We start from the raw sequence: 26,735 nt of genomic DNA on the forward strand, positions 1-26,735 counted from the left end.
AATTCATTCATTCAAATGATATTTATTGAATGCTTGAAAATTTCTAGGTACTGTTCTAGACTCTGGACATAAAATGGCAAATAAAGTGGAAAAGTCCCTGCCCTTAAGGAACTCACATTCTTGGGTCCACCTTTGGTGCCCTGCTCAGTCAGAGCTCTCTCATATTCACTTATCACATATTTTTTCTAGTTTTCAGCTTTCTTCTAAAAAGATAGGTTTCCAAATGTAAAGCCCTGGCCTTTTTAGTGGCAACCACTCCCCTATTATATTTAAATGAGTTATTATGCATAAGGCACTTAGGATACTGACTGGCAAATCAAAAGCACTGTTTGGACAAGTATTAGCTGTAGTGGAAAGATGGCAGTAGCAAAGCATTTTCCATCCTATCAATATATCAACAGATACTGCTTACTCTGAAGCAAATTCAGAATTATAGGTAAACGTCATGATAAGATGGCTACATCGGAACATCTAAATTTATAGAAACAAATTAAACTTTGATAATTCACTTCACAAAAGCATTTTCCACATTCCAATTATAAGTTTTATTGGTCCTTTGAAATTTTGATTTAATATACAGAAATATTTTTTATTCAAACAAGTATGTTAATAAAATGAAAAATATTGTATCTATGCCTTGCTTCTTCAAATGAGACATAATCATTTGAAGGGAACCATAACTAATAAAGTAGCTTATAGACAAAATACAGTGCCTTGTATTCACTGCCAGATATTATAATACCTTATATTTATATAACATGAACAGTTTACAAAGTCCTCTCACGTGCCTCATTACAGTTAGTTCTGTAGCAGTCCTGAGAAGTAGATTAAACAAGTATTATAGTTTCCATTTTGCAAATGAAGAAACCAAAGCATTAAAGATATTTAGTACTCATGCTAACTTAAACAGTAGATTTAAGGAGTCCGATCTTCTGTCCAATATTCTTTCCACTATAAAACTGCAAACCATTGTTTCCTTAAAAAATAAAATAAAATAAGCCACAAGCAATATGACCTGTTAGCTAGAAGCCAGAATCAGCAGACTGAGGGCTGGCCTACAGTTCACAGCAATACCACTAAGACTGAGCAAGGCGACCCCCATCCAACTCACCCGCCACCTCCATTTTGCAGAAAGCACATTTGGAGATAGGTGAACTTCAGATGAAGCATGATTTGGTGACTTTTTTTCCTACCCTCACATCATCTCTAAATTTAGCCTCCTAGAGGTATCATTAAATATGGGGATTGGGGAAGAAAGGATAAGTCTGAACCAGAATTTGTGTACCTATAGGAGAGAACATGGTCTAGGCAGGTAAAAAATTCTGAGACAGTGGACAGCCAGAAACAATGGGGCATGGCGCTTTCAAATAATTGCACATATTTTCACGTTTAGATTAGAATATTCTGATAGATGTAGAAAAATAATTTTACCAGGATATTTTTCAAAGTTTCTTCCAAAAGTAATTGAAAATCTCAACCAGATTTTGGGAGTCAGACTCCCTTTCTGTCTCTCTCTCTCTCCTCTTACTGCCTTTGTTCTCTTGTTCACTGAACTACTGAGGAATGCATTGTTTTCGTTGATTGAGAGAAGTATGGGCATCAGGAAACTTGGAATTTTGCCCCCCATTTCATCAACTAACTCAAGCCAGTACCATAAGAAAATACTCTTTTAAAAAAATTCTTAGAAATGAGTTCAAACAACGTAACAATCTAGGGTGGTTCAGCACACCTCATTTAGTTTTATAAAAGGCTCACAAACTTTGTGAATGATTTCCTTGCAGTTTAGACCTGAAAGATATAAATTGTGGCTGCTCATTGCTTACCAAAATAAAGTTAAAATTCCTTGATCTAGCACTGAGGGACTTTCACAGTCAGATTTTTATCTTCTTCTCCTTATCCCCCATCTTATTCACTCATTCCTCATTTTCACAAAATGTTTTCCCCTTCCTCATGTACATCCCGCACTGTGGTGCCTTCATTGCCTTCATGCTTTGGTTGTGACCATCCCTCCTACCTGCTATGGCGTTATCTTCTTTCTCCTTTAACACCCAGTTATAGTGCCACTTCCTCTACCCAGCTGTCCCTCCCCTTCTTCTACATGAATTACTTAAGCACTTTCTCAGGACCTCTGTCTTATCATTGGTTCCACCGCAAAGTTAGTATGTCTTATTCCTTTCCATCCTATAAGCTCCTTACCATTGGGAGCTGCCTTTGTTTTCCTTACTCCCATACATAACATGGCCCCTTTTCCTCATGACTGTTTGCACTGCAACAGAATTTGTAAAACGCATGGGCTTTGAAGTCTGACAGTTTGATTTCAAGTCCTTGCTCTCTATCATTTATTAGCCATATAACCTTGGGCCAGATACTTAACCTCTCTGAACCTCTGTTTCCACGTGCATAACATAGAGATAATAATACCCCTTCTGTTGTTACAGAATTAAGTTAAGTGAGAAAGCACGCAGAGTTCTCAGTATTACATCTTAGACGTGCTAGGTCCTGAAAAATTGTGACAGTGCTGGTAGTAGTGGTCATACGTGTGTTTTAGAAGCCGCCATATTGCTTCAGTGTCCTCAGCCATACAGGGGATGTAAAGGATGGTCTGCCACACCACACATGCAAGTATTTGAGGACTATTTTGAACCAGTTGGTAAACTCTTATAACTACTTGGAGAAAAGCACCTCACGAGTTTACTACAAAAAAATAGAGCCTACCTTAGTACAGTTAGAAACGCAGATATTCTGCAGTGTTTAATTTGCTAGGGTGATCGTAGTCATAGGCAATTTTAGGTAGCATTATTTCTGGTTTTATGAAATCTCTTTAATCTTGAAGAATTTTACTTTTTTTTTTCTTATTGCTACAAGACAGAGTATATAATTTGTAGTTGCCACATCCAGAATGACAGGGCAACATAGGGGTGTTAAATGTTCAGAAAATGTCTTTACTGATCTAAGTTCTCTTCATCTCTCAATTTATTAGATAAGTTCACTTAAATTCATTTGAATTGGTTTGTAGTATAATACTTTGTATGCAATTTTTAAACTAAGGAATGTGCTCTTATGACTGTAATATATTACCAACATGAATGCTATTTAAATTATAAACTCAACAAAGCAATGCTCTGAAAAAAAGCAAGATAAAATTTTGTATTTGGATAAAAGTGGGGCTTTAAAAACAAGTTTTTAAAAATGTCTAATATCTTAAGGGAAAATACAAAAGTAGAAATTAAAGAAAGCTAATTAGAGAATTAAATCTATGATATATTGAGGTTTCGTGCCATTTCCTAAATGGTCAGTCTGTCATTTATATATATAAATGTATATAATTTCAAAGTGATTATTAGATTGTAATGAAATATACCAACAGTGATTATGCACTAACGAGAAAGGACACATAGTACTGTATAGAGAGGAAACAATATTGGGTTGTCAGAAAATCTGGTTTTCGATATTCCCAGCTTAGCACAGTCAGTTAACCTCCCTGAACCTGAAATTTTTTATCTGTAAAATGAGCAGATCATTGCTGCCTAAGAACTTCTTAGAACTAATATTTTGTATTGTAATTCTGGATATACTCCTTTTAAACTGAATTTTAAAATTAAGATTAAGCAGTCATTAGAATAAAAATGTACAGAACCCCTAGATATGAACTCTCATATAGTCACAAGCTACCCCTTCTAGAAGTGTCTAATGGAAAATGCAGCTAAAATCAATGAGTGTTTTTAATTTACACTTCAAAATGGAATACAACTTGAAAATCTGAATAAATTTAACTGTATTATAACTTGTTACCTTCACATGTTTTTAAATCAGTTAGTAGAAAAAGACAGAGGAAAATATTCTGTTACTTTATTTTGAGAATTATTTTAAGACCCAAAATAACATGAAGCAGTGAATCTAGGATGAACAGAGAAAGAGAAGTAAAAATTCCGTGCAAATGTAGACTGAATTTCATTTAATCAATGTCAATGTTAAAGCATATGCCAACGTTTAGTGTTCAATGTTCAAGTACACTTCCCAGTAGTCCCTAAATCATTTAACCAATCATTTAACCACGTTTGACTAATTTTCATGAAACTCTAGGGGCTTATTTTGACCACCAGATGGAGCCAGTATTGTTCAATTTGTAGAATAAAAAATACACTGAAAATTAAAATCTGTTAATAAAATGAGTAACTTGTAGATTTCTTTTTTTAGTTCATAGTACAGAAAAAAAAATTAAACTTTTAGCCCCGTCTTTGACTAAACTTCTGCGTAGTCTTTGTAAACGTGCCTATAGACACCTCCATTAAATAATGTCTTTATTGTGAATAAGTTTTCCTTTGGCTCTTTCATTGGATAAAGACCAGTTTTCATCTTATTCACTTTTCAAAGATATCATCTAAACAATTTTCAATTATTTTTACAACAAAATTAGTACTGATTCAACTTCTAGTCATTCAATAAATATCATGGATTATAATCACAAAAGATTATGATAAAGAATATAGTACATGTAGGCCTTCATTTTAATGTCACAGAATATTCCCATTGATATCATTTCCATTTTTTTTTTTTACAACAAACCAAAAAACAGGCATATTCTGACTGGGGGGAAGATAAGTGGTCTCTCCCCAGTAGCTCCTCAAGGAGACGGCAAAGCCTCAATGAATGGCTGCCACTCTTACAGGGATTCTACCCAGAAGGTTAGTGCTCAGAGGCTTTTATCAGGCGTAACTGCCTTAAAGTTGAATTCTACTCTTCTCACCTCTTTAAAAAGTGTCAAGGGGTGGCCAGTTAGCTCAGTTGGTTAGAGCGCAGTGCCCATAAGCACGAAAGTTGCCAGTTCGATCCCCACATGGGCCACTAAGCTGCGCCATCCACAACTAGATTGAAACAGCTACTTGACTTGGAGCCGATGGGTCCTGAAAAAATACACTGTTCTCCAATTAAAAAAAAAAAAGAAAGAAAGAAATATTTTTTAAGTGTCAGAAATTATTTAGTTCCTTACAACTCAACTTATTAGGCAATTATCTATTGAAAAAGTATGTGTATGCTACAAGCCCCTCCAGCAGCTGCTCATCTAGCAAGAGCAATAAGCCACTGTGGACACTGTTGTAATCCAAGACTTGAAAATGATCAATCTCTTCATTAGTCCATTCAGCTACTACTTATTGAGTACATACTATATACTAGGCATAATGCCAGCCCACAAACAGGGCATAGTCCCTGCTATGTGAGTTTATAGCCTAGGTGGCAATATAGACAAAGAAGCAGTTATGATACAGTGTGGTTAGGAGCTACAAAGTATTTAAAGGTCACATGAGGGGAAAATATGATTAATTAAGGAGAATCAAGAAAAAACCATAAAGGATTCTACACGTCCCATTTGTTATAGTTTGGGAGGAATTTAGGACTTTTTTGATAGGATTTATTTCATGAGCATACCCGTTGGTGACCTGATGCCATTTTATGTCAAATTTGAGTATTTTCTTCTAAGTTTTCTCATATCTCAGGCAAGAAGAAGAAAAAAACCAATCTGGTTGTACTTTAGAACCAGACTGCATGAGTTTATATTCCAGTGTTTATAATTCCTGAGATAACTTACTTAACCTCCACTGCTTTAGCTTCCTTATTGGCAAACTGGGAATAATACTATGCCTTCCTCATAGGGTTGTTGGTTATAAGGATTAAAACAAGTAATTCAGGTACTAGTTTCTGGCACATAGTGAGTACTTGAAATGTTAGCTATTGTATTAGCTATTTTCAAGTCTGGTTCTTTTCCTATAATTAGTTTAAGATCTGGTACATATAAAATTTGATAAAAACATACTTTGTAGCTTTCAGAAATTATGATGAGATAGGCGATTTCAGTAGCACTGATAATTTTCTATATCCATTAAAATCTATCCCTTTTATTTTCAAATGTTCTTTACTATTGGTAACATATCTTTACATAAAAGTTTTCATTTATTATGGAAAGTTTTCAAAAATTACCTTGAAGTAATGGATCCAGATTTTTAAAAAATTTATTTATAAGCAGGCTTACAGTTTCTGACATATAATAATCACTCAATACACTGTTTTTAATTAATGAATGTGTAGCTACTTGGATCTGTTAGCTCCTTGAGCTCTGGTCCTGAGAAAGTAGAGCCCTTTTATCTATAAAATGAGATTTGTAGATAGATACCATTGGCTTATAAGCTAAGTAACCAATAGTTGAGTAGTCATCACCCCTTTATTCTCAGAACAAAAAGGTTTCATAATGAAGAGGATCAATGGAGCAAGGATTAAGTTTCTGACTAGCTCTTAGGGGAAGGGTTAGAGGCATTCTTTATAACATGTAGGGACAAAAGTGCAGTACTTAACATTCAGTCTTACTGCAGATTGTCACCTCCAGTAAAAGTCAGAACACCAGTTTTAGCCCAGGTTCTGCTTCTAATCCACGGTGGATGCTAGTTAAGAAACCTCACTTACCTGGACCTTAGTTGCCTCACCTATAAATGGAGAAGTTAGATTAGAAGATCCTCAAGGTAACTTCTAGCTCTGGTGCTCTAGTAAATGGATGCTGTAGTAGTAAACTGATGGTTACAGTGGTATTAAACATTCTCTTCACCAAGCCCTTTCATATAGATTACCTAATTTTATCTCAGAAACAGCCAAGATATTTTAAAAATTTTATTCTAACACTAAAATGTAGGAAAGATTTAAGTCTTCTAGGAGGTTGGTATTCTACCCAAGAATGAGCAATTTAACATTTATAATCAATGACTGATTTCTTAGTTATTTTCACATGTGTGTGTTCATTTTGCCCTTTAGATTACTTTCTAGAATAAAAAGCCTGTATCATACATGTTTTAGATATCTTTCATGGCATTTCTCAGAGTGCCAAGTATATGGGGGGGCAGTTACTAAATTTTATTTTCTGAATTGAAGCTTTAATTGAAAATAGTAGGGCATGGTGTGGGCCTTTAGTATCATACAGACTTGGGCTCAAATCCATTTTTCTGTATCCTGATTGTGGTCCAATCCTGTTACCTCATTTGTAAAATAAGTAAATACTTTCTTCACAGATAATCAAAGCACCTTAACATGGTGCCTAACATATAGAACGTTCTTAGTAAATGCTCTTTTCCCCCCCATTTTTCATTCCTATTTATTTAGCATATATTTTATAGAAATTTCAGTTAAGGTCAAATAGTCATCATACTGCATCATTATTATTTATGAATTATCATCCAGTATATTGAGATTTATAAGAAGAGTAAAAGAGTACAGAGCACTCTGTACTTAGAGACACTGAATTTTTCAAACTCCTTGTGTATTTTATTAGCCAGTTTTATGTCACTAAAGTCATCTAGTCACTTGTTCAATTTTTGTTTATTCAGGGGGATTCAAGCAATGAGAAATGAATGTGCTATTTCTCGTTCTGGCAACATGGACTGAGTTAACACAGAACTTCTTTCTCCTACAAATATATAGAAATGCTGGGTAGAACACAATGCAGCCCAATTTAAATACTTAGCTGAGAGAGAGAGAGAGGGAGAGAGAGCAAGATTGAGCTTGAGATTGAAAGAGAGGAGGGAAAATTCCTAGGTACCAGAAACAAAGAGGAAGCACAACCAGAGCATTAAGTGGGCAAGCTGACACTATAGTTACCCTGGGGATATTGGAACCAGATGTAAGCTCTAATAGCTAGACGCTGGGGTTTCAGTCTCACACTTGGATAGAGATATGGCCTTGAGTCAGGAAAGGTGGAAACTAGAAAAACTGTTCCTCTGGTCAAGAAGGCCACAAAGAAACTTGTCATTTTTCAGAGCTATGTGTGGGAGGAGAAAAAACAGCCGTCTGTCATAAAAAATCAAAATCAAAACTCTAAACCTCTACCAAGCATGGCTGTAAAGCCTTAATGTACACTACCTATATGGTACAGGAATCCTAATACAAGAAATTAACTTGGAAAGCAAATGGCTTTGAACCAATGGAACTTCTTAATGGCCTGGTAGAAACAAATGCAAAAGTTCTCTGTAGAAACTCTTACACAATCCTGTGTGCCTAGGATTCCTGTGGAGCATGATGGAGATGCAGCCATGGCTGAAGATAAACTCACAATTAATGATTAGAAAACACATAGAGAAATGACCACTTTGGGGACAGAGTCAGAAGGATCCCCAAGAACAATCTGAAAGAGACAACATAACAAGTTTGTTTTAAATAGATTTTTAAAGGCATAAAAGATCATAATATAAGACTAAGGCTATTAAAAGAGTGGGTGAATTTGAAAAAGAACCAAATTGAATATCTATAAATAGAAATAAAAAATATAATTATTAAAATCAATGACTCAATTTATGTCTCAAAAACTGGTTAGATACAACTGAACAGAGAATTAGCAAACTGAAACATGGAGCTAAGGAAATTAGCTCAGCATATATTGCTGAGAAATAACGTGAAAATGAACATGCTGTGCTCATTCATAGTTGATCACAGTATAAACAGAAGTACTTTATATTATTATAATACAATATGCTCAATAGGAAATAAAAGAGGTGACCAGATTTTTCACACAGTTGGGTTTGTGCAGCAGGTGTCTACCATCTGCTGTAAAAGTGTTTTGGTTACAATTCCCGTGTGGTCCAGATGGAACCTGGTATAACAGCTGTACATAATAAAAGACGAGACAACCTCACAGCTATTCTAAAGCTATTTCTCTGTCCATTTGGACTAGAAATTAAAACAGGAGGAGAAAAAAGTCATCCTTAACCCAGGTAATTAAAAATCTCAGAAGATTTAAGAACTAGAGAAGGCAATATGAAATAATTACCACAATCAAGCTAATTAATATACCTATCACCTCAAATAGTTACAATGTTTGTCTGTGTGTGTTCTTCAGTTGCTTCACTGGCCCCTGTTGGTATTGTGATCATTGCACTCTTCCCGGGTAAGGCAGTCACTTGCCGGCCATTGGACAGCCGCTCACAGTGGCTCACAGCAGCTCATGTCGGCTGCCGGCCACTTAGGCTAGCCGCCAGTCACTTATGGTAGCTTACTGCAGCCCATTGCGGCCCCACTGCAGCAGGGGCTGCAATCTACACCATCACCAGCGACTCATGGCAGCCCAGCTCCAGGTTGAGTTGTTGTTCACCATCTTAGCTGTAGAGGGCACAGCGTCACTGGCCCTAATGTGGGATCTGAACCACCAGCCGAGTGGCACATTGGTTAAGAGTTGGCTAGGTTGTTGCTTTTTAAAGTCACAGATTTTCATTAATATGTATACATATAAGGTATTATAAAATGTTAGTACAAGTACTTGTTTCTGGGGGGCAACATGGTATTCTGTGAACCCAGATGTTAACTAATCTTCATATAGAATTATTGCAGGATCAAATCTATACATTTGTTTTCTAATTTGTAATTTAGTGAAAATTATTTTTGTCTGCTTCAGGTAACTGTCCTCACTTATTTGTTAGATATATTTATATTTTATGATGCCATCAAATGGAAGTTGTTTGTTGTTATTATCATTGTTTTAACTGTGGAACAAAAGTGTCAAGTAATTGGTTGAAAAATCAACCAATATTGAAAGATTATATCTTATAAGGCAAGGCAATAGTATAAAATGGTATTGCTGAATTTTGGAAAATCTTAATTGTAAAAGTGAGATAGGTGATTTTCAGTCAAATAAGTACAAGTGAGAACAACTATAATAGCACAGTATATAATAAAGATGTTTATAAAATTGGTTGATAAATTAACATTGGTCACTTTCTAATCTAGGAAATAATTGTGGAGCTGGTGGAGTTTATTGGTTTGATTTTTAAATTAAATGGAGGGAAAACCAATCCCAGGTTCTGACCTCCTCTTCAGAGATACGAGAATAGACATAAATATGAATGCACAGCCTTTTTACTATTTATTCTAAGAATATTCTATTCTTCTTCAGAGGACGAGGCTGCTCTAGAAGGTGCTGTTGCAGAATACAGGAGAGAAAAGCAAAAGTATGAAACTTTGAAGAAGCAACAGTCAAAGAAAGGAACTTCCCGGGAAGAACAGGTAACTTCACAAAGTAAAATCCATACATAATTCATTGCCTTTTAAGTGTCTTCAAGTGTTGTTAATGGAGCCTAATTTGATTATACATCAGGGGACGCACTACTTCTTAAAAATGAAAAGGGATGTATTTATATAGTGTGACATGGCAGGGGCGTTGGCCACTCATGGAAAGGTCCACATGATAGAGTTCTTTTCAGACATACAGATAAAAAGCCTAAAACTTTCAGGTTTCAACCTTGTACTCCTATATCAAGCACAGGAACCTTGTAAAGCCACATGTTATCAGATACTAAATATTATGAAATAGAGAAGTGGTGATTATAAATGATGAAGGGACCTCTTCTAGCCCAGCATCTCACATGCTGACTCCACTTGAAATTGTACATTGCCTGTAAATAAGGTGTCGGTTCACCATTGACTTCTACTGTAAATAATGTTACAAAATTCTGCTTATTGCAAGTAATTCCTGTATTTTCATGAAGTAAAATAAGAAGATTGTCAGAAATCAAGAATCGAGGGATAGGAATCTAGCTCTACAGTCTGGGAGTCAATCATACACAACACGCAGCGCTCAGCACCAATAAAATAAACCTTAGCGGCCCAGCAGCTTCTTGCTGAAGAGCTAGAAGGACAGACCAAAATCTTACATTGTTGGTGCTGCCATGAACATGTGAGGACATGCCACTTTAGACGTATAAATAAAATAGGCAAAATAAAAGTAGATTTAAAAGCCCAACCATATTTGGATAAATGAATGTTATAAGTGACACCTAATTACTGATAAGGAAGAATCATGCATCAGTACTCAGCATGAAAATAATCATAGGGAAAGTTCAACAAGAAGTTAGGTATAGGAAACTATAATTACAGATAACTAATCTGTACAGTTTTCAGAAGAAGTGGGACATCAAAATTAAGAAAAATTACATTGTTAACTTGTTTTTATGGAATCAGAAAGTCCTTTGAATAGCAACTGTAGTGAATATACTACCAAAGATATTAAGGATCACTCTTATTCATGCATTCCTCTTTTTCCCCCTCCCAGCAAATAATTATTAAGAAGCTAAGCTACCATGTGCTAATCACTGTATTTGGTGGTAAACAAGGTGACTAAATCTATGCTGGCTGAGCTATCAGGAAAAAGAGCCAGTTACACAAGAACAGTAATACCAGTAAAAGAGGATGAGCACTATGATGGGTTAGGTACAGGGAGCTATGTAAATGGGTAACAGTAGGACCTAACATGTCCGAAGAATCTGGGGAGGCCTTTCTGAGAAAACCCTTTGTCAGCTGAGCTTTGAAGGTTGAGCAGGAGATATGTGGCTACAAAAGGAAGAGTATATGAGAAGTCTTTGATCTCTGCAAAAAACTAAAAGATATTAAGTATGACAGGAAAATAAGTGAGGGAGAAGACAAAGCTGGAGGAGTGAGCAGAAGCCATCTCATGCAAGGTATTTCTGAGCCTTAATAATAAGTTTAGATTTTCTCTATGGGGACTGGACAGCCATCAAAGGAAGGAAGTACAGTAAAACCTTGGATTGCAAGTAACTTGGTTTGCGAGTGTTCCGCAAGACGAGCAAACATTTCTAATACATTTTAACGTGGTAAACAAGCGATGTCTTGCAATACGAGTAGTTTGTTTCCGGAACAAATTATGCTCACAAACCAAGGTATTACTGGATTATGCTCTCATTTGCAGTTCGGGAAGATCCCTCCCACCTGGCTGCAGTATGGAAACTAGCCTGGACCCAGGGCAGGACTGGAGGCACAGAGGCCAGTTGAGAGAGTGTTATGTGTAGCTATGTATGCACAAAGCCTCCCAAGGCAGGGCCCCTCCAAAACAGCTTCCCCACACTGGGAAGGCTCTCGCTGTGCCGGAGAGCCATGCTGTCAGAGGTTGGCCATGCATTCCTTCAGCAAAATCCAGAAGACTAATTCCCCTGCAAGTGCCAAACAGAAATGCCTCCTTGCAGATCCTATCTTCTTCACCCTATGTTCTGCCCCTTTATTTCGTGATATTTGTTTTTCTGCCTAGTGTCTTCTCTTGCCTTTAGAATAGAGCTAGAGAAAGCCCAACCTTGAATAAAGCAAAGCAAGGCCAAGAGGATATTTTTTCGTGTTTGTCACAGCCTCCTTCTCTGAGCAAATGCCAGTAGCACATTAACTGGCTCGAAAAACAGACTGGCTTGCCACTTACAACTCAAGGAAAAAGATCCAGGGCTAGTGTAAATTGCTAGGAAGTTTTAAAATTTCATTCCTCTAAGAAATCTCCTTCATTTTCGTTTTTCTGTATGCTCTTGGAAAAGACATTTCCAAGTGTGCAAAAGTCTACCATTATAAATTGATGGAGTTTACTTTTAAGCAATAGATAGATAGATGATTAGTAGATAGATAGATAGATAGATAGATAGATAGATAGATAGATGATAGATAGATAGACAGACATATGGAGATGTATATTTATATAATGCAGATATAGGTATATAAGTATATACATACACACAAACACACATGACACACCGTAAAGGATATATACCAAAATGTCAACAATAGTTATTCTGAGTGATAGAACAATAGATATTTTTGTTTTGTTTTTATTTATTTTCTAATATTTCTACAATAAACTTTTTCCTTATTGTAAAGCAAATACAATAAAGGTTTGTAGGCAAAAAGCTTTAATGAATAAGGTTTAATAACAAGGGATGCCTTCTTTATCTGTTAACATTGTTTCAAGAGCTTTGTCCTATAATTACTACTCTAGAAACGGGTAAAATATCTAAACCCTAACACTAAGCAGCCCTCAGAATGCCTGTGAGGATATTTGTAGTTTTTAGTTATAGTAGGAATTTATAGTTTTTCCCCCAAACTCATCTCATTCAACAGCTATGGTAATGTGTATATTTTCAGCTGTTGTTCATGTGAGCATTAAATTTTGCAGAAACATACAAGGCACACTTCACTATCATTTTTTAGCGGTAACCGCCTTGGTTTCTTGCAGTTATTTTAGCACCACCTGTCTTTATTGCGCTTAGGTGCTAGACCACCAAAACCTACTTAATCTTTTCATGCACTGTGGTCCTGACGACATTTGTTAGATAAGGTCTGGAGCCTGGCAGTGTACTGTGATTCCTTATTACACCTGTTGTTCACATCTTGAATTATCACACACTGTTTTCCTTATGACATGTATTTTAGCACTGAATTGTATATGTATTAGCACATGTATTTTAGCACATTGTATTGTATTAGCACATGTATTTTAGCACTGTATCAGTATCTTAGATACTTGATTTTTATATATAGATAGTACTTTATCCCATTTTATAATTATGTACTTTTTTAAACAGTAGAATAAAAACCTATTTTCTAACTTGTGTTCTCTGCTCAAATACTGGAGCAGACTGTTACTGTTAAGCTATAGCCAGGAGGCAGTGTGATTACCAAAACTGGAAGTACTCTCTCTTCTTCCCCACAAAGGGCATGGGAGCCAAACAAGAATCACGGGAATGTCTCCTTTTTTTAAAAAAACATACTCAACAAACATGATACTTATATACTACCTCTTTCACTTAACAATACAGGGTAATGCTTCATGTGTAGAATTTTTAATAACAGTGTAATAGCATATTTATTGCTTTTTACCAAATTTATCTAGTTCCTTATTGAGCAACATTTAACATGTCTCCATTTTTCCTCTTGTGTGACTGCTGCCACAGCGCACTTCTTTTGCATCAGCCATTTTCTGTGTTTTAGATTTTTTTCTACATGTATTCCCAGGATTTGAATTATTGAATCTAAGGGAATGATTATCGTAAAGATTCTAATACATATAAACAGCTCTCTAAATCACTCCAGTGTACCCATCTTCCAACAGTTAATGTGTTCGTTTCTTTCACCTTCCCCAACATTGATATTTTTACATTTTTGGAAATTTGTTCGATGAAAAATACTATCAGTTCGTGTTTTGTTTTTGATTTCACGTATCTTAATGAACTACCTCCCTGTCTTGTGGACATTGAAAAGTAAGCTATTTATAATAAGCATGCATTTTAAAATTTAAATGTCTTCTATATAAGCAAATTTATCTTTCCCAAATAAGAAAATAGTCATGTATCTCTGAGGTAAATGCAAACAGGGTAATGTCAGGTTTTGTGAATATCAGTCACTGTTGCAGCTGGAAAGCAGTTTTGTTATTTTCCTTCAAAATTAAAAGTGTATCTAAGTGTTTTACATCTCGGTGGGATATTTTGTAACAAATTTAAGTGTCTCTTCTAAAATGATATTTATCCTTGTCAGAAAATTTAGCAGCCTTATTCTTATTTCAGACCCTTGCGTTGCTGAACCAGTTTAAATCTAAACTCACTCAAGCAATTGCTGAAACTCCTGAAAATAACGTTTCTGAAACGGAAGTAGAAGATGATGAAGGATGGTAAGTAAGGGCTTTGATCTTTGTATGAAACATGAACAAATAGACTCAGAGCACCATTGTAGGGCTTTAGCACCCTTTACTTCATTTCACTTCAGTAAGCACGTATTTATTGGGTGCTTGGTGTGTTCTGAGCATTGTGCTGGCCTGTGGGACATACTCAAGAAGCCTATGACCATATCCCAGCCCTAATAACTTTCTCATATTGTAGAAAAGATAAGACTCACATCAAACAACTAAGAAAAACAGCTTTAAAAGATTCTAAGTCATTAATTTTTACACTTTCCCACAAACACTTTAACTCAGCAATCCATTTCATAACCCTACTAAGTGTCTCTTCAAATTTATGACCTACAGGAACCTAGAAATACATGCATAGTTAACTTGTTTTTATCTTTGGATATTTTTCAGCTTTTTAAGACACTGATAAGAAATAAAGGAATTAATGACTTGTACGTGTCCTATGCTTAGCGCTTTATCCTGTACTGGCAAAAAGAAAGAAAAAAAGACTGAGAATTGTGTTTTCCCTTATCACACTCCTCTGTCCTCCAGTTGACTTCACATGTAGTACATTAGGCCTCCCCACACCTCACCGCCTCCGTCTCCCACTGCACCCTGGCTCAGGCACATTGCTGCAAGCAAGCCAGTGGGTCCCCCCCACACACATGACTCACCCTCTGGAGCCCCTGAACTATCACATGTGCCATTACCCCAACCCAAATCATAGCCTCACTCCTCTCTGCCAAACAGCATCTCGCCCCTATTTCAAAACTGTGTCCAGCACTCCCATTCTCCAGGAAATCAGTCAGCAAGATTTGTTGAGCAGTCACAGACATAGAGGGTGGAGGAAAGGGGGCTGGGACACACATTAAAAAAGACATAAACACACTCATTAAGAAAACATTTAAGCAAGTAAGACTCTGAAAGTATATATAACTTCAATCAAAAGGGCTGAGGATATGATGATTTGAATGGAATGAATCCGACTCACACTAGGACCCTGGAAGGACTTGTGTATTTCTCTGAATATAGTTTCTATACCGTCTGAGTTATGATGCCAAATTGTTTTGTGAAACCCTGGGTCTTTTTTAACAGGTGTCTATTATTTATGTATATTTGTTTATACTTAAATTCAAACCTGCTTAAAGACAGAAGCTCGCGCCTCCATAGCTCTGTGCCAAAGGCGAAGGCCCAGTGGGTATTGATTGACCCATAGAGATAAATGCACATTGCATAGAACTTTCTGGGTTTTATGTGACTGGACAGGTTTAGTTCTATTTTGGATTCCTTGAATGTCTCAAAATATCTTTCAAATGTTTTGGGTTCAGTCACCACACTCCAAAATGTTTTGCCAAGTCGTCTTCCCCTTATTTTTGAATTCATATGCGTTTTTTAAGGAAATATGATCCATGTGTTTCTGATTCATTTACACTTAACTCATCAAGAGGGTGTTTTGTAAGAGCAGTGTGATGCCCAATAAGTTTTTTTAACCTTTTTATAAGCCATTTAAGTCCTTTTTTATTGAACAGGAAAGTCACCAACAAATTTAAACCCAGAAGTTCCATTTGCAACTCATAACCCACAGGATTCAAATTTACTTTCAACTTGGCAAGACCATTTAACTTCCCAAGGTTCTTCCTAGCCCCTTGTATTTTCTCATTTTGAATTCCTCATTAGCTTCAGATATCAATTAGTGTGATTAAGAGTGTCATTCTTGTTTGTGATATGATTTCACAATACAATCATTGTTCTAACCTTCTCATTAGAAAGTTAAACAAATGGGAAAACTTCACCAGATAGTGGGGGGAAAACTTCACCAGATAGTGGGGGAAAAACCACTGATCACTGATGTTGGCCAGTTCTCCATCTGGGGAACAAAAATAAGTGGTAAAGGAAGGGGAAATACGATAAAGGAGCTATTTCCAGGTCTTCAGGGGGTTCATTTCTTCTTTCAATTGCAGTTTCCTAAACAGAAAGTCAGAGCTGTACACTATGTACCTGCACATTTTTTTTTGTATTTGTTTTATCTAACATCTAATAAAATCCTTTAGCTTCCAAGGCACTTACAGAATCCAACAGAATCCCTGGGGCCCTTATATAATGCCCTTTTATTGTGACACAGACTATTGAAATTTTGTAACCTGATAAGCAACACTATTTCTGTTCGTAAAGAAGCCAGTTCAGCTTTATCAAGTCTCTGGTGATTTAGATCATCTCTCATGAAGTATATTCCACTCAGAGAAGAAGTCTTGTATTCAAAATGATTTATAGCAAATATTATGAGTGCATGGCATGTGCACGTGTGTTATGCATAAATTACATGGCTCCCAGACTGTTTTGTAGGTCACGGTTGCCGCTTTTCTAAGAAGTAAAAGTCAGCCAGTGCTGTGACTACACTGTCAGGGTCTGTTATCTGAGGTAAAATGATTGCTTCTAAGACAGTTTTATGTGTCCACATGAGTGACCACACATTGAGGGATCATTTTCATTTTCTGTCAAGATAGAAACCATTACCAATTTGTTATGTTTTCTTTTACTTGGCAAACTGTTCTGTTCGCATTTTTGGCTAGGCTGCTGTATTGGCATGGTATACAACAGACATTTGGGTACCATTCAGCAGCATTCTATTTTTTATGCAAAAAAAGGAAAAAGTGGGAGGGGAAGAGAAAGAAAAGAAATGTGATTCTATTGTAAACACTATATATGGTGTTCAATAATTATTTCCAGATTTCACTGTCTAACACGGCATTTAAAGAAGTGTTATTAGTAGATCTAAGCTTAAATAAATGCATGATAGAAAATTTTCACTCAAAATTATTAGGATTCTTCTCTTTGTTGGGACCTATGCTGCCAATCCTGGTGGCAGTGTTGGGACCAGATTCCAGGGTAGCAGCTTGGGTCTCTTTGCCACTCACTACGTGCCTTCGCCCCACAGCGCTACACTCTCATATAGAGTCCTCCTTCAAGCATGGATTTTATAAAACCGATTAGATACATGGCTGGAGTCATCAGCCAAAGGATTCATATGACCATGTGGATGAAGTCCATATGCCATTTTGGGTTTGTTTAGATAAAGCTTGGTTAGCTCCCAGAAAAGTTTTGAGAGAGCTGTGTCTGACAAGGCAGTCAAGAGACTTATAAAAAAGAAAGCCACCTGCTCCTTACGCAACAAACTCAGCATTCCAAGAAGAGGAGAAAAATTGAATCTATGAGAGTAGATTGTGATCCTGTGCAGCTTAACTATTCACTACTATGTTCCACTAAACATTCTTTCCAGATTGTTAAAGCTAAGATTAACCCAAAACTTCATAACAAATACACATGATAAAATAGTATACCACATTAAAGGCCGCCTGCCTGTCCCCCTCCTCCACTTCCCCATAGTACATACAGTATTTAGCATTCTAAGGATTAGGGAAGCACTAACAATTGCATGATTGCCTCAAGTAAATATTTAATAATTATTTTTATTATATAAGGAAAAGATATTTACTGTAGAAAAAACAGAAGACAGACTTCTCAAAAAAAAGTAAATAAAAATCACCTGTGATCCAAACTCAACAGTAAATAACTATTAATTTATACATGTGTATACCCCTCCAGATATTCATATGCATATACATATTTTAAGCAGAAATAAGAACATATAATACTACAGTTTTATAACTCGTTTTTTTTCCCCTCAGCATTATATAGTGAATACTTTTCCTTGCCATACATTATTTTATTATATAATTTTTGTATTTTTTTATTATGGCCGTATAGTATTCCATTATATGATGAACCACAATTTACTTGATCAACTTCATGTTGTTGGATATTTGGACCCTTTCCGGTCTTTTTATTATTATTATTATTATTATTATTATTATTATTATTATTATTATTATATACACAACACTGTAATGAACATCCTTGTATCTTTGTCATTGCCAATTTTCTCAGGATAAATTTCTAAAACTGGCATTCTTAATCAGTGGGTATGCATGTTAGGCTCTTGCTAAACATTTTCAAGTGACCCTCCCAAAATGTCATTCCAATTATAGTCCCAAGTAAATATCAGTTTTATGACTTGCTTTTAGGGCTGTTAGAATCTCAAGACTTAATTAAGGTACTTTGCTGTACTTAGTGAAAGAGAATAGATTTTAGAAGAAATGCTTTGCCTTTGTAAACTTTTTAAAAATACGTTCTGTTTTTAATAAAATTGGTACAAATTTCAGTGTAACTTCTCAAAATCCTCAGCTCTGAGTAATCTTGTTCTTGGTTCTGAAAAACTCTCCTTCTAACATAATTCTACAGGTTTTTTGTAGATGCCTTTGATTATGTCAAGGAAGTTCCCTTCAACTTCTGGTTTTCTCAGTTTTTAACATGAATGATGTTGAATTTTGTCAACTACTTTTCTCCATTAATTGATATAATCTTGTGTTTTTCCTCTGTGACTGTTAATAGGGTAAATTACACTCATTGATTTTCAAATCTTGAATGGCCTTACAATCACATAATAAACCCCACCTGGTCATGGCATAGTTTCCTTTTTAGTTTTGCAGAGTTAAAATTGCTAATGCTTTGACCGTGATATCTGTGTCTGTGTCCGTGAGGGATACTGCTCTGCAGTGTTCTCTCCTGCTGCTGTTTCTGTGTGACAGGGATTTCAGGGTAATGCTGGCCTCATAAAATGTATAGGCAATGTTTTCTCCTATTTCCTGAAAAAAAAAGATAACATAAAATTGGTGTTATTCCTTCTTTAAATATATGATAGAATTTGCCAGTGAAACCAGGTGAATCTGGAGATTTCATTTTTAGAAGAAATTTTTAAATAGACTTTATTTTTTTAATGCAACCTTAGGTTCACAGCAAAACTGAGCAGAAAATACAGAGTTCCCATATTCTCTCCCTTCTCCCCCCGGCCCCCCAAACACAGCCATCCCAACTATTAACATCCTGCACCACAGCAGTTCATTTGCTATGATTGAGAAACCTACATTTAACATCATTATCACTTCAAGTCCATACATTAGGGTTCACTCTTGATGTTGTATATATTCTATGGGTTTGGACAAATACAGAGGGTGCCAAAAAAATGTATACACATTTTAAGAAAGGAAAAAAACTATTAAAATTGTAATATTCAATGTATACTGATAGCAAAAGATGAATACAAGTCACATTTGACTTCTGCAATTACAAGAGGTGCTCAAAGTGGTTCCCATCAGCGTCCAGACACTTCTGATTACAGCGAACTATGACTTGAGTAACGTTGACCAAAGTGTCCACTTGTGCACATTTTTTTGGCACCCCCGTGTATAATGACATGTATCCACCATTACAATACAGAATAGTTTCATCGCCCTAAAAATTCCCTGTGCTCTGCCTATTCATCCCTCCCTCTCTTCCTAATCCTGGCAACCAGTGATCTTTTCACTGTGTCCATCGTTTTCCTTTTCCAGAATGTCATATTGTTGGAACCATATACTAGGTAACTTTCTCAGATTGTCCCCTTTCATTAGTGTAACATGCATTTAAGGTCTCTCCATGGCTTTTTATGGCTTTATAGCTCATTTCTTTTTAGTGCTGAATAATATTCCGTTGTCTGAGTACAGCATAGTTTATCCATTTACCTACTGAAGGACATCTTGGTTGCTTCCAAATTTTGGCAGTTGTGAATAAAGCTGCTATGAACATCCGTATGTAGGTTTTTATGTAAACTTGTTTTGGGATAAATACCGAGGAGCATGATTGCTGTGTGGTATGGTAATAGTATATTTAGTTTTGTAAGTAACTGCCAAACTGTCTTCCAGAGTGGCAGTGCCATATTATATCTCCACCAGCAATGAATGAGAGTTCCTGGTACTCTACTTCCTTGCCAGCATTTGGTGTTGCCAGTGTTTTGGATTTGGGCCATTCTAATGTGTGGGGAGTGGTATCTCATGGTTGTTTTATTTGCTTTCCTAATGACCTATGATGTTGATCATCTTTTCACATTCTACCAGGGGTGCCAAAAACATGTACACATTTTAAGAGATGTTATCTATGTGTTACTTTTCGCCGTTGAATCAAATTACAGTAGCAATGTGCAGTATGACATTCGCTCAAAAGATGATGTTAATCAAATGAATGCTAGTGTCATTCATTGTATGACAACTTTAATACAATTTTTTCCTTTCTTAAAATGTGTATACACAAATTTTATACACAAATACCCTCTGTATTTGCCATCTGCATATCTACTTTAGTGAAGTGTCTACTAATGGTTTTTGCCCACTTTTTAATCAGATTGTTCAATTTCTTATTGTTGTGTTTTAAATGTTCTTTGTATATTTTGAATAACAGTTTTATTTTTATTTTATTTTTTTAATTATATCTTTATTATCATTCAGGTCGAAATTTTTTTTTTAAGATTTTTATTGGGGAATTGGGGGGTTGGGAACAGTGTTGGGGAATTGGGGGAAGGGGAACAGACAAGTTGCTGTCCTTTTGGTCTTCAGTCTAGTTGTGGAGGACGTTGCTTCACTGGCCCAAGGTGGCACCATCATTGCGCTCTTCCCGGGCGAGGCAGATCAGTCGCCGGCTTCTGGACGGCCGCTCACTGTGGCTGCTGGCCGCTCACGCTGGCTGCTGGCTACATACGGTAGCCCATGGCAACCCACTGCCACAGAGGCTGCAGCCTACACTGTTGCCAGCGACTCACGGCAGCCCAGCTCCAGGTTGAGCTGTTGTTCAGCATCTTAGCTGTAGAGGGCAGTGTCACTGGCCCTCATATGTGTGATCCGAACCAGGGCCCTCTGGCATCCCAAGCCAGTTCTTAACCATCGCGCCACTCGGCCGGCCCTGAATAACAGTTTTATATCAGCTATGTTTTTTGCAGATATTTTCTCCCAGTCCATGGCTTGTCTTCTCATTGTTTTTCACAGAGCAGAATTTTTTAGTTTTAATGAAGTCAAGCCTATTCATTATTTCTGTCATGGATCACACCTTCAGTATTACCTAAAAGGTCATTGCCATTCCCAAGATCAAGTAGGGTTTTTCCTGTGTTATCTTCTAGCAGTTTTATGCTTTTGCATTTTACATAGGTCTATGGTCCATTTTGAGTTAATTTTTGTGAAGGGTGTAAGGTCTGTGTCTAGGTTCATTACTTTTGCTTGTGGAGCATTTCTATTTTCACAGACATATTTTGTTTTGGAATGTCTGCTGAGTTACTTTAATGTGAAATCTCGTTTCTTTTAAAAGCACTGGTTAAGCGTATTTCTAGCCAATTATCAGTCACTCAGATTAATTAATAATATTATACAAAATAACTGACAGAGTAGAAGATACTGATACTTCACTTTAAAGTAAATATACATCCTTTCTATGCTTTTTTCACTCTTACTCTTCTACTGGTAGTAGGAGATCAAGGTGGCTGTGGATCCCACCAATTCATTCTTGAAGCATGTGCTGTCCAGTTGACCTTTGAACGGCATGGGTTTGAACTGTGGGAGTCCGCTTATAAGCAGATTTTTTCTAATAAATAACAGGCAGCCCTTTTTATCTGTGTGATTCACATCCTTGGATTCAGGAACCGTGGATCAAAAACCCACGGATTCCCAACCATGGATCAAAAATACTGTTTTCCATCTGAGTTTGGTTGAATTTGCAGATGCAAAGGGCCAACTGTAGCTAAGTTTTGGGGGAGTCAAAAGTTACATATGGATTTTTGAGTGCACGGGGGTTGGCACCCCTAACCACGCCCCTCACCATTCTTCAAATGTCAGCCGTGTTTCAGGCACCCTGCTACGACCTTTGTGTTATCTTCTTTCATTAACCCTCACAGGAGCCTCATGGGGCTCGTAGGCTAAGGACCAGTTGTGGTAGATTTGTTTCTTACAACTCCATCAGATACTTAGTATTACTTTTATTCTATAAATGAGGATACTGAGGCTCAAAGAAATTAGGTTATTTGTACACGATCACACAGTAATAAATGGTGAGGCTGTCGTTCACACATAAGAGCCCATGCTGCTTCCATAACACCAGCTTTTGCCAACAGTGATTTCATCATAAAATAATAATCAGTAGGATAAGAAAAAAAATTAACATGACTTTCAGAGACCTTTGATTCTAAATAATATCCATCTTCTGGAGCTGGTTACAACATATATCACCCACTCTCATCTTTGGAGTACTTGCCACACTTTTAAAGAAATGCGCCATCGTGGGTGCTCTCCATAACCCCACATATTGGATTATCTCCTAATTATAAAGCAGACTGCCAGGTTCAAATCTCTGCTCTCACAATGACTCCTGAATGGCCTGAGCCAGCAGCCTCCCCTGCAAGCCTCAGTCTCTTCACCTGTGAAGTACAGATAACAATGCCTACCTCTGAGTTATTATTAGAATTAAGTGAGATAATTCATGGAAAGTAGTCAACATAGCACCTGACTTTTAGACAGTGCTCAGGAAATATTAGGTGTGAGAGACGGGGGAGAGTGCATGATACTGGGATAGTATTGGTAAGGTTTAACAAATGACTCAAGCAGCACCAACTAAACATTGTAAATTAAATAGAATGTTAGTTATACAGTCCTCTTGTAATAACCTCAAAGAAAAATATATAAAGAAAAGGTGAAGGTTAACGTACATCAGTTATGTTACCTGTGACCTAGAAGGAATGCATATACAGAGGGTGCCAAAAAAATGTGCACACATTTTAAGAAAGGAAAAAACTGTATTAAAATTTTAATAATATATACCGATAACAAAAGATGAATACAAGTTATGTGTATACATTTTTTTGGCACCCCGGTATATTCATTAAATTTGGTAGTAGTGCTCAATGGTTCTATTTTAAAATCTGTTGAGAAAAAGAGAAAAGTGTATGTAGTAAAGCAGTTGTTTAGCTGACTCCAGGTTATAAAATACTGAGGTTTGCAGAGTTTAGTGAATATAAATTTAGCGATCATACAGAAAGGAGCAGAGCAGACAACGTTACCTTTGCTGTTGGGAATATACAGTCATGGATTGTGGACTCTCTCCAGAATCTTTTGTATTTTCTTTCTTTTTAACAGACAGCATTTTGGAACAGATAAAAGCTATGCAGGCATAAGTAGTTTATTTCTATTGGAAAGAAAGTTTTAAGAGCAAGGGTCCTTGGGATTAGCACAATATAGTAAAAAGTCATTTCACAATGGTAGTTCCAGATAACAACAAAGCCGGTACACAATGAAAGTTGCCACTGTACACAGGCAATCAAAAGATTATCAACAAGCACTCTGACACTTCAACCATATCTGAAAGCTAAATGATGCTTAAAACAGGATGGAAAAACCCAAGTGGTAAGATTCCAGGTGAAATTTAGCGAAACATGATGCATCATTTGTACATAGTTTAAATAATGTGTCATGTTCTTTCATGGACTTACTAGGTGAAATTAATACTAATTGTCATATTGATTTTTTCAGATAACTTAATTTGTGTTTATAATACATGTTCGAGATATAAAACATTTAAAAAGGACAGGAAAGGGCAAATCCCTAGTAATTTTATATTCCACAGATAATCATCATTCATGCTTTTAACTATCCTCATATATTTATATATATACTTTTTCCAAGAATGGAAAAATTTGTCTAGTATTTTTTTATTATTATAAGCCTTCATCAGTGAATAATCCAGTAGTTAAATATTTTGTAAATTCATGTTATTTCCTTAGGGTAAAGGAAGTTAAACTGCTAAGTGTGTTTTAAAATGTTTTTTTAATTGAGCTATAATTTAAAATATAAGAAAATGCACAATTTGAAGGTACCTCTTCACTTTTATGAGTTTTAACAACTGAATACACCCATGGAAACCCCACCAACCCAAGATATAGAACATTTACATTACCCAGCAGATTCTCGAGTGCCCCTTTCCAGCCATTTCCATCCCCCCAGCCACTCTGATTTCTGTCAGCTAGGTATGTCTTCGATGACATTTTTGCTAGCTTGAATTCCTGAAAGCTGACTCATTTATACCTGTACCAACAATGTATGAAGTTGCTGGTTCCTCCTTACTCTAGGTATTATGTGAGTATGTATTTGTTGTCATATGTCACAGTTAACAGATTTAGATATACTAATCTCTGCCAGTTTCTACTTTGTATTATTTTGTATTTCTTTGTTTACTGGTAAAGTTGAACTTTTAAATATGTTAATTGACCATTTCTATTTTATTATTGTTGTGGTGGTAGCCGTCAATTGTGTAGTCTACTGTGATGATATATTTCTTGTTGATTTAAAAATGCTCTTAGATATTAAGGATATTCTTTTTTGTTTTAAATATTTTTACCAGTTTGTCATTGCCTTACAGTTTGTTTATGGAGGTCTTTGTTTTGTTTTTGTTTTTAACGTGGAGTTTTAAATTTGCATTGCCAAACCTGGCAACCTTTTTCTCCATGTTTTCTGCCCAGTGTCATTCTTTAGGTCTTCATAATCCCAGGATTATATAAATACCTAGTTATATCTTTCTGTAGTATTTGTATTGTCTTGTTTTTCATTTTTAATTTACATCTTTAATCCATCTGGAATTTATTTGGTGTGTTTTATTCGGTTAATATTATAACTATTTTTTTAATTGATAACCGCCACAATTAAATCATCCTGTGTTTCCCCACTGATATTAAACGTGTCCTTCATCATAGAATAAGGTCTTATGTGTATTTTTCAGTCAGTTTCATTGTCTTACATGGATTTTTCTGTCTTTTCCTGTGTCAATACCTCACTGCTAAATTATTGTAGCAATATAATATCTGGTAAGCAAGTTGGGCCTTTATTGTTCAACACATTTTTTCCTTTAAAGCTTAAGTGGCGGGATAATGTGCTGTAATTATTTTCTGTTAGTTAACCACACCTGGAAAAAGCTTAGACAATTGACCATGGAGTCAATAAAAAGGCCCCATTATTTAACAGGTGGCTGCTACCTGAATTGCAGTCCTAGTGCCACAAAGGAAATAATCAGTCTTTAGACAAACCCCCTACCTTCAAAGTCATGGAAAAGATCACATATGGAAAATAAGTAGCATAAGGAATAAAAAAGAACAAAATCTAGGATATTTGATTGCCATTTTCTGGTATAGGTATATAAATATTTTTATGAGAAGTTTAATCAGAATTTTTTCCATCTCTGGTACTGAACAAAAGCACAAAGGTTTAACAAAGTCATAGAGTCAACAACCTCTCACTTTTATTTCATTTGATGTGCATCCCCATGACATCTAGAATGGCCACATATAAATGCAAACCACAAAATCCTTTTCCGAAGACATTCATTAATAATCTTTCTACTACCAGCCATTTTTAATTATTAATGTCCTTTCTCCTCTCTGGTATTAATGCAGATAATTAAGTTAAATGTAATAATAATGCCTGTTCCTTGTGTACAGTTAATTCAGTTGACCATGATAAGTAGTGTTGGGCTTGATCTGTTTTTTAGTAGAAATAAAAGTTATAGTAAGAAGCTAGCTTTTAATGAACATTTTAAAAGCACCAATCAATCTTTTTTAAACCTGTAGGTTTGATATTATTCTTATGCCCAAATTATATGGGAAGAATCTGAGGCAGAGAAAAGTTAAGTAACTTAGGTCAAGATACATAGCTAGGAAGTTGTAGATCTCAGAAATTAGACAATCATGCTTGGCTCTATAGTTTAATTCTATTTGTTTTGGAAAACATAATCTCTTATTTGTGATTTTGTATTGCAACAAGTTCTCTAACTGAGCTAGCCTGTATATTTTTTTATTTTTTCGAATAAAGTAGTGCTGTTGTTTTAATCTATAGTAATAAGGCCAAACAAGTGACTTCAGGACTTTGTTAACTCTTGGTCAAAAGTTATCTAGCCCCCTTTAAATCATGGGAGATTTTAAGTCCATATCCCTAATATTATAATCCTTGTATTACTAATCAAAAAGTTACTTAAAAATTTGTATAACTTGAACAAGAAGTTCCTGCCACATTTACTCATAATTTTTCATAGGAATATAAATAGTAGAGTGGTTGTGATTATGGGATTTGGAGTCAGACCAGAATTTGAATCCCAGCTTGGAAAATGACTAGCTGTGTGATCTTGGGCAAATTATTTAACGTTTCTAACCCTGTTCCTTAAAATGTAAACTGGGGATAATGATTGTACCTTCCTGGTAGATTAGTTTGTAGATTAAATGAGATGCTGTTTTTAAAGGATTTAGCAGGGTGTCTAGAACAATCAGTGATCAATAAATGTTTTTCTCATCTTCAGTGTTGTCATTGATATTTTTAAGAATTTATTT

At 35.9% G+C, this 26,735-nt stretch overlaps 1 protein-coding gene across 1 annotated transcript in view; it reads left to right on the forward strand.

The window, feature by feature from the left end:
• CWC27 (CWC27 spliceosome associated cyclophilin) overlaps positions 1–26,735 on the forward strand; it is a 177,958-nt gene that overhangs the window by 138,541 nt on the left and 12,682 nt on the right. The window contains exons 13-14 of the mRNA XM_019652416.1: positions 9,923–10,032; positions 14,358–14,461. Of these exons, the coding sequence (XP_019507961.1) occupies positions 9,923–10,032; positions 14,358–14,461 (214 nt within the window). The remainder of the gene's footprint in view (positions 1–9,922; positions 10,033–14,357; positions 14,462–26,735) is intronic.

The sequence above is a fragment of the Hipposideros armiger genome, unplaced genomic scaffold (genome assembly GCF_001890085.2).
Source record: "Hipposideros armiger isolate ML-2016 unplaced genomic scaffold, ASM189008v1 scaffold_179, whole genome shotgun sequence".
NCBI classification, from domain to species: domain Eukaryota; kingdom Metazoa; phylum Chordata; class Mammalia; order Chiroptera; family Hipposideridae; genus Hipposideros; species Hipposideros armiger.